Raw genomic sequence first — 16,705 nt, 5'->3', positions numbered from 1 at the left:
GATATCTACATTCCAGAATGTCAATTGTCCCATTTGTGGTCAGCCACCTCTGATTTGTTTACTGTAGACTCAAAAGCATCCCTTAGTCGCTTATTACAAAATATTTGTCTGGGGCTAAAAGGTATGGAATGTTGGAAAGACACATTAGGCAAAATATCTGATAAACTAATGAACAAATAAAGACTATCCTGGCCTCCTCTGGCTTTACTATCTGATGAAAGAAGATGTGAGGATGCAATTACTCTTAGTCAGTCTTAACCCAAGTAAACTTTTCATCAAATTGGTGTTACAACAGCTTCAAAGATATTCTTTTTTATGCAATATACAGGGTTCGGAATGTAGACCTAATGAATTTCATCGTGTCTCATGATATGATTTGCCTTTAAGAAACCTTTGGTTTATATCCCTTTAAATTGTAGATTACGTGAGGTTTATTGCACCAGCATGAAGGACCAATACAAAGTGAAGAGAAGAGGGTTGTTTAGCAATCCACATCTCCACAAAACTAGGTTTTACAGCAGATTGTATGAATATTCGTTTTCTCTACTTTTAGGCTGTATGATCCTGCCCAATAGGAAGGGATCAAGTTGTGTTAATAAATTACTATTGATAAATGTTTATATCAAACCAGTCTGTCATCAAAAATTATTTTATGTGCACAAACATATAGAAGTTAGTCATAATCTAAAGGAACAATATGATAAAACAGATTTTGTAGTCACAGAAGACCTCAAATGGTATAATCTGTATAGCACTGCTCTCTATGTCATAAGCTTGTGAGATATGTGTAACATATACTTTTCCCTATCTGTCACTTCCAAATAGTTTCTCAGTCATAATGTGATGGAGAATCTGCTTGCAATAGGCCGGATTGGAAAATATAAGAAGTGAAGAGAGATATGCATACATATTTTGAAAAATGATGGGCCTTTGGACAGTGCACATCAGATGACCCTTGAACAGGGACACCCAACCTCACCACAGCTGTATTTGTGTTTTGGCTCTTTCGGATTATATTACACGCACCACTGTTGTTGTTATTGCATCTCTGTTTTAGATAGAAAACTCAATACAAAGTATATAAACAACAAAAAACAATAAAAAATGATAGGCCATGTGAAAGTGCATACCTAAATTACCTTGAACTGACTGTAATAACTGATTTGTTAGGTCTTGCTTGAGACAGTGAATGTACTGTCACTTGTCATTTTGTTAGCTTAAAGAGAGGTTTGGAGTCCTCATTCATTGGCGTTGTTGTTACTCCTAATTGCTGGCTGCTTGTTGGCCAGTGTGTGCTGGCTTCACTGTTTGTTTTCCCTTTTCTCCTTTCCCTGGAGCCTGGACCAAGTACTGCTTTTTTTATAGAGTATTCTTCCGCTGCGTCTGCTTTCTGTACTGGCTTATTTTTTAATTCTACTTCAAGCAGTTCATATAGACCACATGTGTTTTTTAAACTGTCTTGATCCTGGTTTTGCTCTGTGCTATTGCTTTCACCCACTCAGTTCCCATGCTCACCTTTGTTCCTTTTTAGGTCGAGCCTAGCGCAGCGCGCATGCACTGCTCTAGGAAAACGACCTCTTGGAATCACTCTGGACTTTTCACACGCTCGTGCGTGTGTTTTTTTTTAGCATTATTTCTATTGGGCTTTGCGTCCGTCTTTCTAAAAAGACAGAACACAATTGGGCAAAGGCAGGTGCATGTCCCACCTTTCCCAGGAAATGTATCCGCCCACGGCCTACAGCTTGCGGTTACGAGCAGGGGCACCATCTGTTCGGGGTCATGTCACCATCTGTTTTTAATTAGCACGTTCGCCGCGCTGCCCTGCTCACTCGTCCCCACTTCTCTCTCACGCCATTCTTTTTAACCAACCCTCCCTTCACATGCCACATGCACACACACAGCCCTGCCAATGCTCTGTTTGCAACGAGAAACTTGTGCATTCGCTGTCATACTAGGCCCATTGCTGTTGACTTGTAGAAGGAGGAAGGCAGCAGAATCGTGTTTTGACAGTGGCGGCCAAGGCAGAGGTAGCGAGGCCTCTGCTTACACACACGGCTCCTGATTTTCTATACTGTGCTCGCTTTCTGATTTGGTACTGGCATTATATAATGCAATCTTAACTTTGAGGCAAGCACCCTATTAATCTTATGTTTGACCTCACAATAGCAGGTTCGAACCCCAGCATGTCTGCTCAGCCTTTCATCCTACTAGAGACCGACGGACTAATTAACATTCATTTGGTTGGCAATAAACATCTGTTACTCGGCACCACGATGCAGCATACTCAAGCCCCGCCTTCACTTGCACACTGGGATAACTCACTTTCGCCTCCTTTCAATTTGGCTCCTGATTTTCTATACTGTGCTCGCTTTCTGATTTGGTACTGATTTGATACTGGAATTATATGATAGGAGCCAGCAGCAGCTGCACGCAGGCTGCCATCTGTATTGGGTCAGGTTTCATTTCCAGACCTTTCCGCTTTCATTAAAAGGCACGTCCCCTCCACCTCACCTCCACAAGAGTGCGCTTCCATTTTCTCTAAAACACAAAGGAACAGAAACAAAATCAATTACGGTGACATCTTACTTTTCAGCGGAATCGTCAGCACCGTCTAATGAGCGGGCCTTGGCCAACAAGCCTGCCCTGGAAGGCAACAAGCAGCTGCTACAGTAGTTAAAGCTCCTTAAAGACCACTCATGTCTTGGGGAGTGTTACCACTTCCCCTTCTCAAGCCTGGTTCATGATACTGCTTTCTGTCTCTTGCCTTTTTTCTTTTTTTTTCTTTTCTCTCATCTCCACTGGCATTGGTTGTAGCATGTCAGGTGGTAAGGGGAGGTTGCTATTTAGGTGCCTCCCATACCGGACACTAGTGCTTGGCTTTACTGCCCCAGGATTCCCAGCCCGGAGAGGACGCAGGAGCGTGCCTCTCTTTTTCTTCCAGCTCTGACTCCAGACTCGAGAGAACGCAGGAGCGTGTCTCTCCTTGACCCTCTTGTTTTAATTTTGTCTATCCCGAGAGGATGCAGGAGCATCCCTCTCTCTCTCTCTCCCCTCTCCCTTGTGCATTTCCCAAACGCATGCGACTACAAAAAAAGGGACTGGGGGTCTATGAGAAAGCACAATAAGTGATGTGTATGCTGATAGAAGGTCTTCTTTTATCCCTGGGGACATCACTTCTTTGAGGGCACACACCATGTATGGGATGTTCATTCCATTTCTTTTGCAGCCTTGATTAATATAATAGGATGAATAGGGACGTTTGAACTATCACCATTGCCCTATGATTACTATAATTTTTTCCTTACATCTAGTGACACTTGTTGAGGAATACGGAATGTTATTCTGCCTTTTTTCACAGACAATTTTTGGAGTTCGATTCTTTACATATGGGGCGATCACTACTTTAAGGGCAATATACTATGCAGGGCATGTTTATTCCATTACTAGGGATGTACCTTTTGTAGCCTTGACTAACATAATAAGATTAATAGGGACGCTTGAACATTCACTACTGCCCTAAGATTACTAATTTTTCCCTTACATCTAGTGATACTTGTGAGTGAACACAGAATGTTATTTTGCCCTTTCCAAAATAATCCTTGGAGATCGAATTGGTCTTGACCCCCGAACTAAAAATATTCGCGCCTGACTTGCGTTTGAACGATGCACGGAACTACAGGACAGTGACGCGTGACGTCATTCTGTAGTCTAGCGGCGCCACGACGTTTTATACCCAGCGCGCGCATCTCGAAACTACAGAAGAGAAACACGTGACGTCATTTTGTAGTTCGGCGTTGTTATGCCGCCGTTAGCAGAAGCGCGCGTTTTCCAAACCGGAACTAGATCAACCACTAGAAAGGGTATTTAAATCCAAGAAGGCTATGACTCCGGTGCCTCCTTCCCAGAACTCGGTGGGAGTCCAGAGGTACCGACGGACAGGTTAGTGTGTGCCTGACTGGGAGCGGGAAACGTAATTATGTAGCGCTAAGGAAATCAATCCCCTAGTTAGGGTCCCTTAATATAGCGGTGCAGTAGCCCCAGTTAGGTGAGATCACACATTTGTTCACTGATGCCGGGCTTCTAAGTTATAACTTTCTAGGTTGACATTACGCTTGGGCTATTTTCTATTTTCTAATATGAAGACGTTCTTCTTATTTCTGTCCTGATAGAAGGATTTATTCATATTGGGGTTTAACATATAACACATTTATTTTGACTGTTGGCCATTCTGGCCAAAAGCCATACGAGTGGGGGAACAAGTTGAAATATATTGCAGGACATTTCTAACCAGTATCCAGGGTGCGATGATGGCATGTACGCTTTGGGTTTCTGAGTTTATTACATTGAACTGATTGATTTTTTCAGTGGGCTATTGAGAACATAGAGCCACAAGACACTAACAGGATAGCCATGAAGATTAGGAGACGTATAGTAAGCACACAGCTAGCTGTCTCTGCGACTGTGTCTCCTTTTCACAATAGTAATTCCTATGATCTTCACAAGTCATTGACCTCTGACAGGTTTTTGTTTTAAAGAGTTTAAGGGAGTGAAGTGCGATTGATACGTACTTTGTAATTTGGTAGGACTCTATACTTCGGATAGGGTTTTCTTTGGTTTTTTTGTTGGTTGAAGAGCCCTTCCCCTTTTTCTCCCCTCTTTCATTATAGAGCGGGGCCTCATCTATACCCGAGGAAGGTTCCAGGGAGGTGAGGTTTGGGCCTTGACCACTCAGGGTAAGCGAATATATTAGAGTCATCTGGGACATAACATTATGCCTGCAGGTCTCTATTTCTTTATAAGCACAAAGTATGATAATTGATTTATCTTCCTGTAGGTGATGATTGCATCCTGCAAATGAAGGTTTCGCATCAAGCGAGGTTGTATGGTTCTTCTTATTACAGTGTTTAGAAGTTGCTTGGTTAATGTGCAGTAGCTGCGATTTGGTCCTGAAGAAAGCCTGGATCACTTCCGTTTAGGCTGAAACATGATGACCATGTATAAGGAGTCACAGTGTTTTCTGCTATGAGTCAGTAGCAGGGGCCTGAGTTAACTCCTTTGGTTTTTACTAGGTGTGAGGAAAGAGATATTGTCAAAACATCTTTTCACATAACCTTTTTAAATCTCACTGCACTGCATCACATAGTTTTTTTCACAGTTTTTTCTATGTTTTTTCAACACACTGTGGCATTAATTGTTTGCCTTGGTGGGGAATGGCATCCACGAAGAGCGTATGAGCTCGCCACGGAGGGAATCCTTATGATCTAAAGGTTACCCTCATGGATGTGGCAGATTACCACGTGATAATAATGACCTACAGGGCTTGACAATTTAGCTCTATCACACGATACAATTTGATGGAAATCATGCTCAGCTCGGTTTGCCAGGGATAAAAGAAGACCTTCTATCAGCATACACATCACTTATTGTGCTTTCTCATAGACCCCCAGTCCCTTTATTTGTAGTCGCATTAGTTTAGAATAGGGGATTTGGACTTGGGCAGGTCTGTAAATTATTTTTCCCTTAGACCCTCCTCTCACCTGTTGTTTTGACATTTCCCAAACGCGGCAAGAGCCGCAAGTGCATTTCTTTAATGCAGCAGGAGCCGCGAGTGATTTCTTGAACGCGGCAGAAGCCGCAAGTAATTCCTAACGCGGCAGGAGCCACAAGTGCATTTCTGTAACGCTGCAGGAGCCGCGAGTGATTTCTGTAATGCGGCAGGAGCCACAAGTGATTTATTGAACGCGGCAGAAGCTGCGAGTGATACCAAACGCGGCAGGAGCCGCGAGTGCATTACCTGATGTGGCAGTAGCCGCTAGTGACCCTTCACCTTCCATTGAGGTGCGCGGCCGTAGCCGGCAGCTTCAGCTTATGCCCATTTCACCGTGCACGCGGTTCTTCACTTGGAGTCCCCTAGAGGCGCACGGCAGGAGCCTGCGGCACCGCCTCCAACGCGAGGTAAATCTTGCCATTGCTTTTGTTTATGTTTATATTACGGAATTAGCGCCCACAGGAGTTGCCAGCGCTTTGTTCCGTGTGTCATAAACAAATCCCCTGGGGTGGAGCCTTTGTCTTGGCACCTATGTAGAGTGTGAGCAGTGACATTTTCCCTTTGTTTTATTCACCACTGTGCAAGAGCTTATTGCACTATTTTGTAGGGAGTTCTTTTTCCTTTCCCAATACCCTCCATCCCTTATATGCCGCTTCCATGGAGAATGACTATGCCCCCTGGAAAAGTATATCGTAATTCAACAAGATTGTACCAATACGCTACCATGCTGTGTCCACCATGGGGAGTGTGTTTTTCTTTCTCTTCTACAACCCTTTTTAGGAAAGTGACATTTACTAGAGTGTGTTCCCCGCCCCTATTGTTTTTGCCATAAAGTCCTTCTATTGCTTCTGTCTTGCAGACCTGAAGCTGTTCCTACCTTCTCTGGGGCTACCTTACAGACGATGTCTGTATATCCATTCTTCCTATTCACGTCACAATCTGACATCATGTCTAGTACCTTTCCCTCAATACCCAGCACACCCGGGGTGGTGTATTTATCGTCCCTTTCCCCTTGGGACCAATCGCCCATACTGTGGTAGTCTGTGTGGAGGATTGGTCCAGAGGTGAGAGGGTGGCTTTCGTTCCTGAGGTACTGGTTTTCAGATGAGTGGGTGTTGTGACAGGGAGGAAGGGAACGATCCTCATGGGGTTTCAGTAAATAGCTATATTGTGATGCTTAACCATTTGTTGACTGGATGATCATGCTCCTGGTTAAACAAAACAGAAGAACGTTAGCCATCAGCATTTTACCCTAACTGTTGTGGAGAAAAAACAAACATCTACAGCAGGTAGGCACAGAGTAACCTAACTCTACAGAGTGCATCTTTTCGCTCCCCCACCTCAGAAATCTACAAGCACTTCTCCTTTCATTGCTTTTTATTTTTTGCATTATGTAGCGCAAATGAAGGTATCAAAGCACTTTACATAAGTTCTAGTTCCATTACAGAAATATACCCGGTGGGTGGTAATGTGCTGCATGGCTATAAACTTATAAGGTCCCAAAGGCGAGACCTATTGGCTATGCCAATGCTTGTTTTACTTTTCATTGAACTCCCTTACTGCTCTTTGGTGCAGCATAACAACAAAACAATAATAAATCTCCTTCTGAAAGTCTGCTTCAAGTTTAAATAGCTATATTTTGGCAGAATGTTGCTGTAGTCACAACGCCATATGTAAAGCAGCGTGACTACTTGATTGTTAAATTACAATGTATGTCTTTCAAAAAAGGTTTTGTTACATGTGTGACACCAACAGGCCACACATTGTTAGCGTCGCTTTTAACAATGATTCTAAAACACATTAATGGCTTTGTGCTATCGCTATTAAATAGTCACATGTTTCGCTTGCAACAAATTCTTTTTTGATTTGTGTTTCTACATTTTTAGTCTGTCTTGGGCATGACTGAACTGTTTTAGCCACAAAACAGTGTGTTTTAAATTGTTTTATGTTTGAACAATTACAGGTTGGAGAGAACATTCTAGCGTGAAAATAATATTATATGATAAAGCATTTTTTTTTGCTTGTTTGACCATTCCTATTGCTCTTCCTTCCTTAGCTCAAAGTATACATTTTAACTGAGATTCAAAGCTTTGCTGCATGTCCATAATTCAAAATACATACATTTTGACAGCATTAGGCTTTTCTCTGGAAAAGAAATGTATAACAGCATATCAACCAGATGTTTATTAGAATATGCTTTTAGATTGTCTTCCTCCTGTTTTTGCTAGATTCTGTTGCGTTCACGTGCTCATTTCCTGTGTTTGTCTCCTTTTTCTTTTCATCCTCAACCCCCCACCCTTTGGTGCAGCATAACAAAAAGATACAATGATAGGTCATATTATACTATACATACCATACTTTACATTCTAAGACCATACCACACGATACCATGATAGGCCATACCATACTATACTATACAATGACAACCCATACTATACAATGACAGGCCATACCACACCATACCATACAATGACAGGTGATAACACAATATTATCCTAAACTATGACAGGCCATACCATGCAAGACCATATAATGACAAGCCATAACATAACCATACAATACAATGACAAACTATACTATACCATACCATAGCATACCATTCAATGAAAGGCAATACCATACCATACCATCCAATTAAAGGCCATATCATACCAAACAATGACAGACCACACAATATCATAGCATATTATGACAGGCCATTCCATACCACAGTACAATGGCAGGCCATACCACAGCATACCATACTCTACAATTGCAGGCCATACCATGTCATACCATACTGTTTAATGACAGTACACACCATACCATACCATTGTTATGCACTGTTATGACAAAATGTTTCTTGGGATTTTAGGGTTGCTTGGAACCCCATGACTCTATTGGAAACTTTCATTAGTGTCCTTCAGATTCAGAACCTAATGGCTTCCTAGCTACTATATATGTAAATACTGAACTAAAATGCACTATCTGAGCCTCATTTATTTGCAAAAGTATTATGAGTGATCGCCACCCTTCAAAATCCCCAGAAGGAAGTTGGGTTTGCTTGCTTACTTGCTAGCAACAGTTCTAAAGTTTGCTGTGACTTGTTCTTGGAGTACTTCTGACTTATTCCCACATTCCAGCTATAAATCTGGATTACTGGATTGCACCTTAAAGTCAGGAATGAATAAGAAGTACTACAAGAGAAATTCATATCACTGACTGAATATCAGAAACAAAAATATCGCGTGGATAGAATTTTGTGTCAAAAGTATTGAGAACAAAAATATCAAGAAGATAAATGCAAATAGGTACGTATAAATGTAGTATTCTTAACTCCACATATACGTACCTTGAAGATATAAACATCATCAAGTTACATAAAAGTGGATTTATAGGCAATAAAACTTTGCTTACCTATAGAAACTTACCTTCATTATATTTTTGCCCTTGATATGCTTGACACATTAGTTTGTCCCATGATATCTTTGCTTCCGATATTCTGTCTAAGCACCAGGTTGAATATTAAGCGTTCACCAGTGCGGCCATGAAACATTCAGGTAAGAATTTCAGAATCGAAATCCCTTAGGCGTCTTATGAGCTGGTGAGAGGTGAGATAAGCTTTCTTGTCCATTTCGCTCACTTGATCAGTTTATATACAGATTGGCATTAATGCATTATTTGTCCTTCATCAACCTTGTGAAGCCCGGTTAACAGTTAATGGGTGAGAAGTTCTTATGCATTTTTGGGACAGCCAACGTTTAGAGAACACATTTTCCTCTGTTCTGAATATAAATTGTGTCCACCACATTTCAAAGGAATTTTGGATTTGTCCTGAAAGACACTCACAATTGTCCCTCAATATCTCTCAAAGTAGTGTTTGAATCCCGTGACTGTCATCAGGAGTTTAATGGATTGCTCACAGCGCACAGGACATGATCCAACTATCTGTGCAAATGTCATGTTCATTTAAGAGACATTTTCTTTCAATCCAGGTACCTTCAAAACCAAGAGTCAACTTTGATACTGCAACCACCAAAGCCCTCGCATCTTTGGTTCCCATTTCGCCGAACTCAAACCTATGTATTTATTCATTTATTTCACTTGTTTATATAGTGCCTTTGGGGTGTCAGTGCACTTTACAAAGAACGTTTACTAAGCGTGACAGAATCTCTTTTAAATACATTAAATGAACTACACCAACTGTAGAATGTTATAATAATAGTCAGAAGAAAAGCAGGGGAGAGAAAAGGTCTCGAAAAAAATTTAATCAAAGAGAGCAACTGTATTGGCAGAAGAATTTATTGAGAAGCAGTTTTGAGGATAGAAGATTCTGGAAACGGACAGACTGAAGATATACAAGTGCGCAGAGATTGTTCGAGGCATCTGTAGAGAAAAGAGGTTCTGAGTTTGGGAGGTGGGGTGAGGCCTTACATCGGTTGGGAGGGAGAAAGAGAAAAACATCCAAAGGAAAACAGTTCAATATTTAGATGCAACCTAAAAAAGTAAAATTTTAAGTGCCTTCCAAAAGACGGTAATGTTCTCTTGTTATCTGATGTCTTCTGGGAAAGAGACACACAAAAAAAGACAGCGCCTGAGAAATATTTAACTGCTGTGGCTTTGATTGGAATTTCTTGATTTTAGGTTGAAAGGTCTCTTTATTGCTGAGGCTCTTAGTTCCAGCAGAAGTGTGTATAAAAGAATAAAAATAGCTTGTTTAAGTTTCAGAGCTGTGAAAGTCAAAGCAAGCCTGGCTGAAGACGGCTGAAATGCCAGAAACCGGTCCTAGGAAGCTTGTTTCCGGTCCAGGGAAGACATGGCTTGGCAGTTCGGACTGGACTGTTCCCATGAGGCACAGGGTCAGACTGATTTGCATATGGCCATGTCTGAACTGGGGTGGCAGAGTGGGCTAAAGAACGGTGATGGATCAAACCCAGATCTGTTGACTGGGTGTGAGTGTTTGATTGGTTCTGATGCTCCGTCCATCACCACCCCCTTTTGTACCGCAAAGTCAAACAGGCAAGTTTTTGATTAGATCTTGCCTCCAAGATTACTAGTGGGTGAGCGGAAGTTTAGTGTGTGTGTGTGTGTGTGTGGGGGGGTCACTCAGTACTCCGGTGACATATTATCAACCTCTTTGTTATTCTGTTGGCAGCTGACTGAAGGAGGCTTTCACGAGCACCAATGAGTTTCTAGGAGTTCCTAGGAGTAATGCCTTCCCATCGTCAGGTCTGAAGATGACAATTGTTTCAATGACAGCACACAAATCAGATTGCTTTACAAGTGGTTTTAGGCATTTCCTTGAGCATAGCCCTGATCTAGCAGATTTTACTGTTTATATTCATTGCGAGGTTGGCATCTATTCAGAAGCATGTGGATTTGATTTCTTGGTTCAGCTTGAGTATGAAACCATTGTTTTTAGTTCTTCAAACCACATTTTCTTTATTTAAGTTGGCTTTTTCTCCTTAGAAGTAAAAATGTGGCCTTCTTGTGGTTTAATTTTATGAACTGAAGTGTCCAGAGAGCAAGACTGTTAGTAAGTGTTTTTAATTTTCATGTATAGCTAAATGCATATTTCTAGATAGACACTCTGGCTTCTTCATCAGGAAACATAGTGGCACGACATATAAATGAATCATGGTAGGAGAGACAGAGCACTTTAAGGAACTTATGCCAGGCTCAGGGAACACATCTCCTTGCCTCACTGCTTCACTATTGAACACGTTTCTAAAACCCTGATAATTACTTAATAAATTCAGTATTTACGAGTTGACCATCATAAACAATATGTAGCATTTACACGTTCAAGCATCTGTTCCTGTGAAACGAAGGCACGTAGTATCATCGCATGACAGAAGGCTGGTGCCGCCTTGGAATTCACAGGATGTACTCCGCATGTACATTCCGGTTCTAAATTGTTGAAATGTCGAAAAAAAAGGAAAAATGCAATCACAAGGGCAATGAGCCGCAGCTGTCCTGAAACACGTGGTGACTAGCTTAACTTTCGGGCACAACATTTGTGTTTTCGCTCCACACAGTGGATGGCCAGTTTGAATAAAAGTTGCAAAATGCACATTCCCAAACCACAACAAAGTCGTGCACCATCCTGCCGTCCTCCAATCTCCCTCCTAGAATCGAACCCTCCCCCGCCTCCCCTAGTGTACCTTCAAGAAGCTTCCTCGCTTGTCCTGGCCGGGGGCTTCCATTTTCCGGCTTTTTCCGCCTTCAGCTCCTGAAATCAGAGACATTTTTAATGGTTAGTCCAGTCTGTAGGAAATGCCTCTGCGAGCCACAGGAACAGTCACAACAACGTCAACGCCAAGATATTTTTTCTCCTTTTTTTCCCGTCGGGCGTATCGTGCCATTTATTTCTTCATGAAAACTCATCTGCAGATTCTTCTTTGCGCTCTTATGTGTTTTTTGTGTGCAAATTGACCTGCTGCTCTCTGAGAGGGCGGCCTGGCTAGTGTTTTTTCAGCGAAACGGATCTGTCAACTCTCTCCGCGAGCACTCTCTCGTGCAGCCACCCCACACCCCATCACCCCCTCCCGTGCGAGAATCTAACGACTGTTATGATATACTCGCTTTGAAGTCGAGAACAGAGAACAAACGTTGAAAGGTCTGTATTAATTAGCTTCAAATTGTGGCACCTATGAAACACACTGCTGCCAGGGAGACCCTAGTGACTGGACTAGGCTATATTATTTTACCACACATTGGGGGTATTTTATCTCATCTACCCCGTGAGGGGCACTGGAACTATGCAGGAATAGCTGGCCTCCTTATGTGGTAGAGTTGCTTAAATTATAAGCAAGTGGAATTAAACACCGACAAAAGACAAATGATTCATCAAACAAAAGCAAATTAGGAGGAAGGGAATGATGATGATTTTTTTTAGCAAGGAAAACGGTATCTTTCATGAGATTAAGGGAAACTGGGCAGCACATTTTGTTAATAATTTTAACATATATTGATACAAAAGGGATCCCAACTGTACAGAAAATACATAGGCACTTAAGATCGAAAACCAGGAACACTGAGCACTACAGCACAATTATAAAACAAGCATTGGCATAGCCAATAGTCTCGCCTTTGGGACCTTATAAGTGTTTAGCCATGCAACAGTTGCATAACTAAATACTTATAAGGTCCCAAAAGCGAGACCTGTTGGCTATGCAAAGCGGCTGTGCGGCCGCAAAAGTGAAAGTGATCGCAATCGCGCTCAAACATCAAAGCGAAAGTGAAAGTAATAGCGGTAAAGCGTGGCGCGCGCGCCTGCGTACATTCACTGTAGCTCTAGGCTGGCCTCTTAGCACTTTTTGGAGCCCTCCCAATAAGTCTCGCCTGACCCAGCGCATGCGCTGGGTCAGGCGAGACCTAAAAACTCATTCGAGCAACCTTATGCATGCAACAAAATGCCAACAAGCCACACAGTTGGCTATCGAGGAACTTCAAACAGAAATTCCCTCCATCCAGCAATGCATCTTTTCAGTCCTGTAAAATGATATAGTTTTAATCCATTCTACAGGAACAGAACATTTTGGACCGACCCATCTGGCACCCACGTACACATAAGAGAGCACCAACTATATAACACTAGAAAAGCAATGTCACCTGAAAAAAACGCTTCCTTATTGGTACAGCTACAAACATATCAGAACAATTAGGAATATATTTGCTTAAATATAACACAACACACGCACATGATTCCACTGTGGTTGCTGGTGGGGGCCAAAGGGACTCATTTTTAGGGGCGGCACCTATTTTATCGCATCAGACTTTAATGCAGAGCAATAATAATATAATATTAACCAGCATTTGTAAAGCACGCAATATCTCAGGCGAGGTATCCCAGCGCTGTGGACCTTTGGGAAGATTAAGCGCGCTGTTGCCCAGAGTCACATGGTGCTGGGCTAACCTGCCACCGGCACCAGGGATCGAACCGTGAGCCACAGTGTTCCAGAGTCAGCCGCCCTGGCCGCTGCACCCAACACCCAAAGTGAAGGTAGAACAAGCATTTGCAATGCAATAGGTCTCGCAGTTACACGAGTTAAAGCTATTGGCATTATAAATGACAATGCCAACAGGCATTGTTATTTGCAATGTCAATAGCTCAAACTCGCGTAAATGCGAGACCTAATGCATTGCAAATGCTTGTCAGTCATTGTGGGTGGATTGATTGGATGGTAGCAGTAGAGCTGGAGTGCAGGGCTTCGGCATCTTTGGCAGCACTAAAGCTTTATTTTGCACCTGGCTGTTATTGAATGAAATGTGCTGCTCTTTGGTACAAATGGAGCTCCCTTTTTGGAGACTTTAAAAGAGGAAAAGCATGTTAACTTTTTTGTTTTAAGTAAATGCACTTTAATTGCCTTCACTTTTGCAAGACATGAAGATGAGGCATAGAGTCTTGTTAGCGTGCCCTGCGTCAAGATGTTGCAAGATGTTGTACTTCCCTCAGGGCTCCATCCGACTCCAGCATCCTACTCCTAGAAAGTGATCAGCACCCGCGGCATCGGAGGATCGGGGCCATCTTAGCAACATCAACTCAGAAACAAACACGTACAACGAAATTCAAACTAATGAATACACTTATGCACCAAGCGGACCTAGAAAAAACTATTCTCACCGCTCTGGACACCAGAACATATATTAATTCATCCAGATTTTGGCAATGCGAAGAAGTCCCGACTGCTACTGTTTACAAGGATGTCTGTCTCCATCTCTCCCTGGCAGTGACACTGAGAGCAGGGCCTCAACAGATGGAAAGGCTGCTGTACTGACACTGAACCGGGTAAAACCCACGGCCTTTGACAGCAGCTTCACTTGAGTGATGAAATTCACCTCAGTGCAGGGGCGTAGGGGAGAGACTGGCACTGGGATAGGGACGTGGATGTGGTTCCTTGGCCTAGAATTTCAAACTTCTCTCAGTGTGAGGGTCTGACAAGCAGTTTAATGCTCCATTTTAATGTGACTCAGTTCTCTGGGTGTGACTCTTTAATTTAACCTGTGGGCCAATGTACAGCAATGAAACGTTCAAAGAGGGGCAGTACTTACCGTCTGAGAAGGTGATCTGCATTACAGTTTTGAAAAATTGAGGGGCGTGCAGCAGGCGGTGACCTGCGAGGATGAGTGTGGAGTGAGATGAATTGCACTTCACACTGCTGCCTTGGCACGTAGGTGGAATACAACACTATTGGAGTGCTTGGGAAGTGCCTTGAAGTGCAGTGTTGCCTACGTGAGAAGCATTTTGTGTCATGTGCGGTTCACTGCTGTGGTGCACTTATCGCAGCGTCTAACTGTGCATTGCATGTAAGACAAGTGAGGGATAGAACATATGACTTTACGTTTCTTTGTAGCTGAGTCTAGGTAAAGCCTGTGAGTGTGGCCATTGTTGAAGGTGTTTTGGTGTCATGTACATTGAGCGGTGGAATGTACTGCTTGTGGAACTGCTCTTGTGTATGAGGTGGATTGGAGTGGTGTGAGGGACAGACATGAAACGTGTCTTGCCTACTGTCCTAGACAGATCAAAAGGTGTGGTTCTTGGCTGGACTTGAGGTGCAGGGACACAAACCTGACAAAAGAAATGGAGTGACATGCAGATATGGTAACTTGCTTTTTCGAGTACACCCCGGAGTGAGAGAAGCACAGCCTCCTAGTGTGCACTGGATACAGGAAGTCATCACATGAGATCATTGTAATACATCTGGGTACGACAGAGAAGTCAGCCATAGGCATGCACAAGAGTAACACAGAGCAAGAGGGAGAAAACACAACAAGCTGTTGCCACTGTGAAACAAGCAGGAAGTGGGATAAGGGAGGGGGTGGCAAATGGTGTGCACTTTCGCGGCCGCTTTGATGTTCTCAGTGGCCGCGCAGCTCACTGAGAACATTAAAGCAGCCGCGAAATGATCACGCAGGCTGCCAAATGGTGCACGTGCCGGCGCACATGCACTGTAGTTAGCGGCCTGAAAGCACTAGTTTGCACTTTCAAACCCCCCATTTACAAAAGCTTTCGCAAGAGCAGCGCTAAAGCGCTGGCTCAGGCGAGACCTAAAAGACTGAAAAACTGTCACAAAGTGAGAAAGCAGGGACAGGCAAGAGTGAAATAAAGGTGCAGGTAGTGTCTAGTAGATTATCAAAGAGGTCTGAGGTGGATTTAAGACTACGCAGCCTTGGTATTCGGCATGCCGACATTTTAATTCACCGACCACAGGCTTTTCAGCAGAGCTTTAGGCACCAGCACTCATTCTTTTACAAATTAAGCACTGAAATTTGTTATGAAGGGGCATATGTATCAAGCCCTTTTCCCGTTTGCAAACGGGCCGATTCTCAGAATCGTCCCGTTTGCAAACGGGAAAAGGCCTTTTGGGATGTATCATCCCAAAAGGGCATCGCAAATTAGAGAATCGCAAATTTGCGATTCTCTATTTTGCGATTGCATTTAAGGAATTGCAAATTGCGATTCCTTAAATGCAATGTAACAAGCACTAAAGTCGTGCGATTTCTCCTTAAGAAATCGCAAATTACCACCAACCTCAAGTTGATGGTGATTTGCGATTTCTTTGAAAGATGCACCTTTTGGTATCTTTCAAAGTGCCATGTGGCGCACAAACATGCCCTTAGGGCATGTATGTGCGCCACATGCGCTCACATGCTCATTTTAGGGGTGCATCAGGGTGTCCTTATGACACCCTTGAAATTATTCTCAATTTGCAATTCTCTAATTGCGAATCGCTAATTGAGAATGTCTTCTCATTCATTCCTATGGGCCTCCTGGCCCATAGGAATGAATGGGAAGGTATTCCTTAATTGCGATTAGCAATTTGCTAATCGCAATTAAGGAATGCTAAGAAATCGCAAAACATTTGCGAATTTTTTATTACATCCCGTTTTGCAATTCTCAAATAGCGATTCCCTAAAAATAGCTATTTGAGAATTGCAAAAACGGAACTTGATACATATGCCCCGAAGTCATATAATTGGTTCTGATGCATGTCCACACAACGCTGTTTTAGGGCAAAGCAATGGTAAACAGGTAACCAAGAGGAACGAAATAAATGGCAAAGTCCTTTGGCAGATGTACCCCGTGACACAGTAAACAACAAAGTTCTCTAACAAGGTGGGGCCAGTGGTCGAAGTGGGGCAATAAAAGTAGGGGAACTGTGGGCGGAAAAACAG

General features: G+C 42.8%; 1 protein-coding gene across 4 annotated transcripts in view; it reads right to left on the bottom strand.

Moving 5' to 3' along the window:
* RIN2 (Ras and Rab interactor 2) overlaps positions 1–16,705 on the bottom strand; it is an 831,738-nt gene that overhangs the window by 354,971 nt on the left and 460,062 nt on the right. For all 4 annotated transcript variants that reach the window (XM_085611780.1, XM_085611777.1, XM_085611779.1 and 1 more), the window contains one exon: positions 11,692–11,759. In XM_085611780.1, the coding sequence (XP_085467906.1) occupies positions 11,692–11,733 (42 nt within the window). In that variant the 5' untranslated portion in view covers positions 11,734–11,759. The remainder of the gene's footprint in view (positions 1–11,691; positions 11,760–16,705) is intronic.

This window comes from Triturus cristatus, chromosome 6, assembly GCF_964204655.1.
Source record: "Triturus cristatus chromosome 6, aTriCri1.1, whole genome shotgun sequence".
NCBI lineage: Eukaryota > Metazoa > Chordata > Amphibia > Caudata > Salamandridae > Triturus > Triturus cristatus.
Note: the sequence above shows the minus strand (reverse complement) of the source record. Positions and strands in the feature narration are given on the sequence as shown.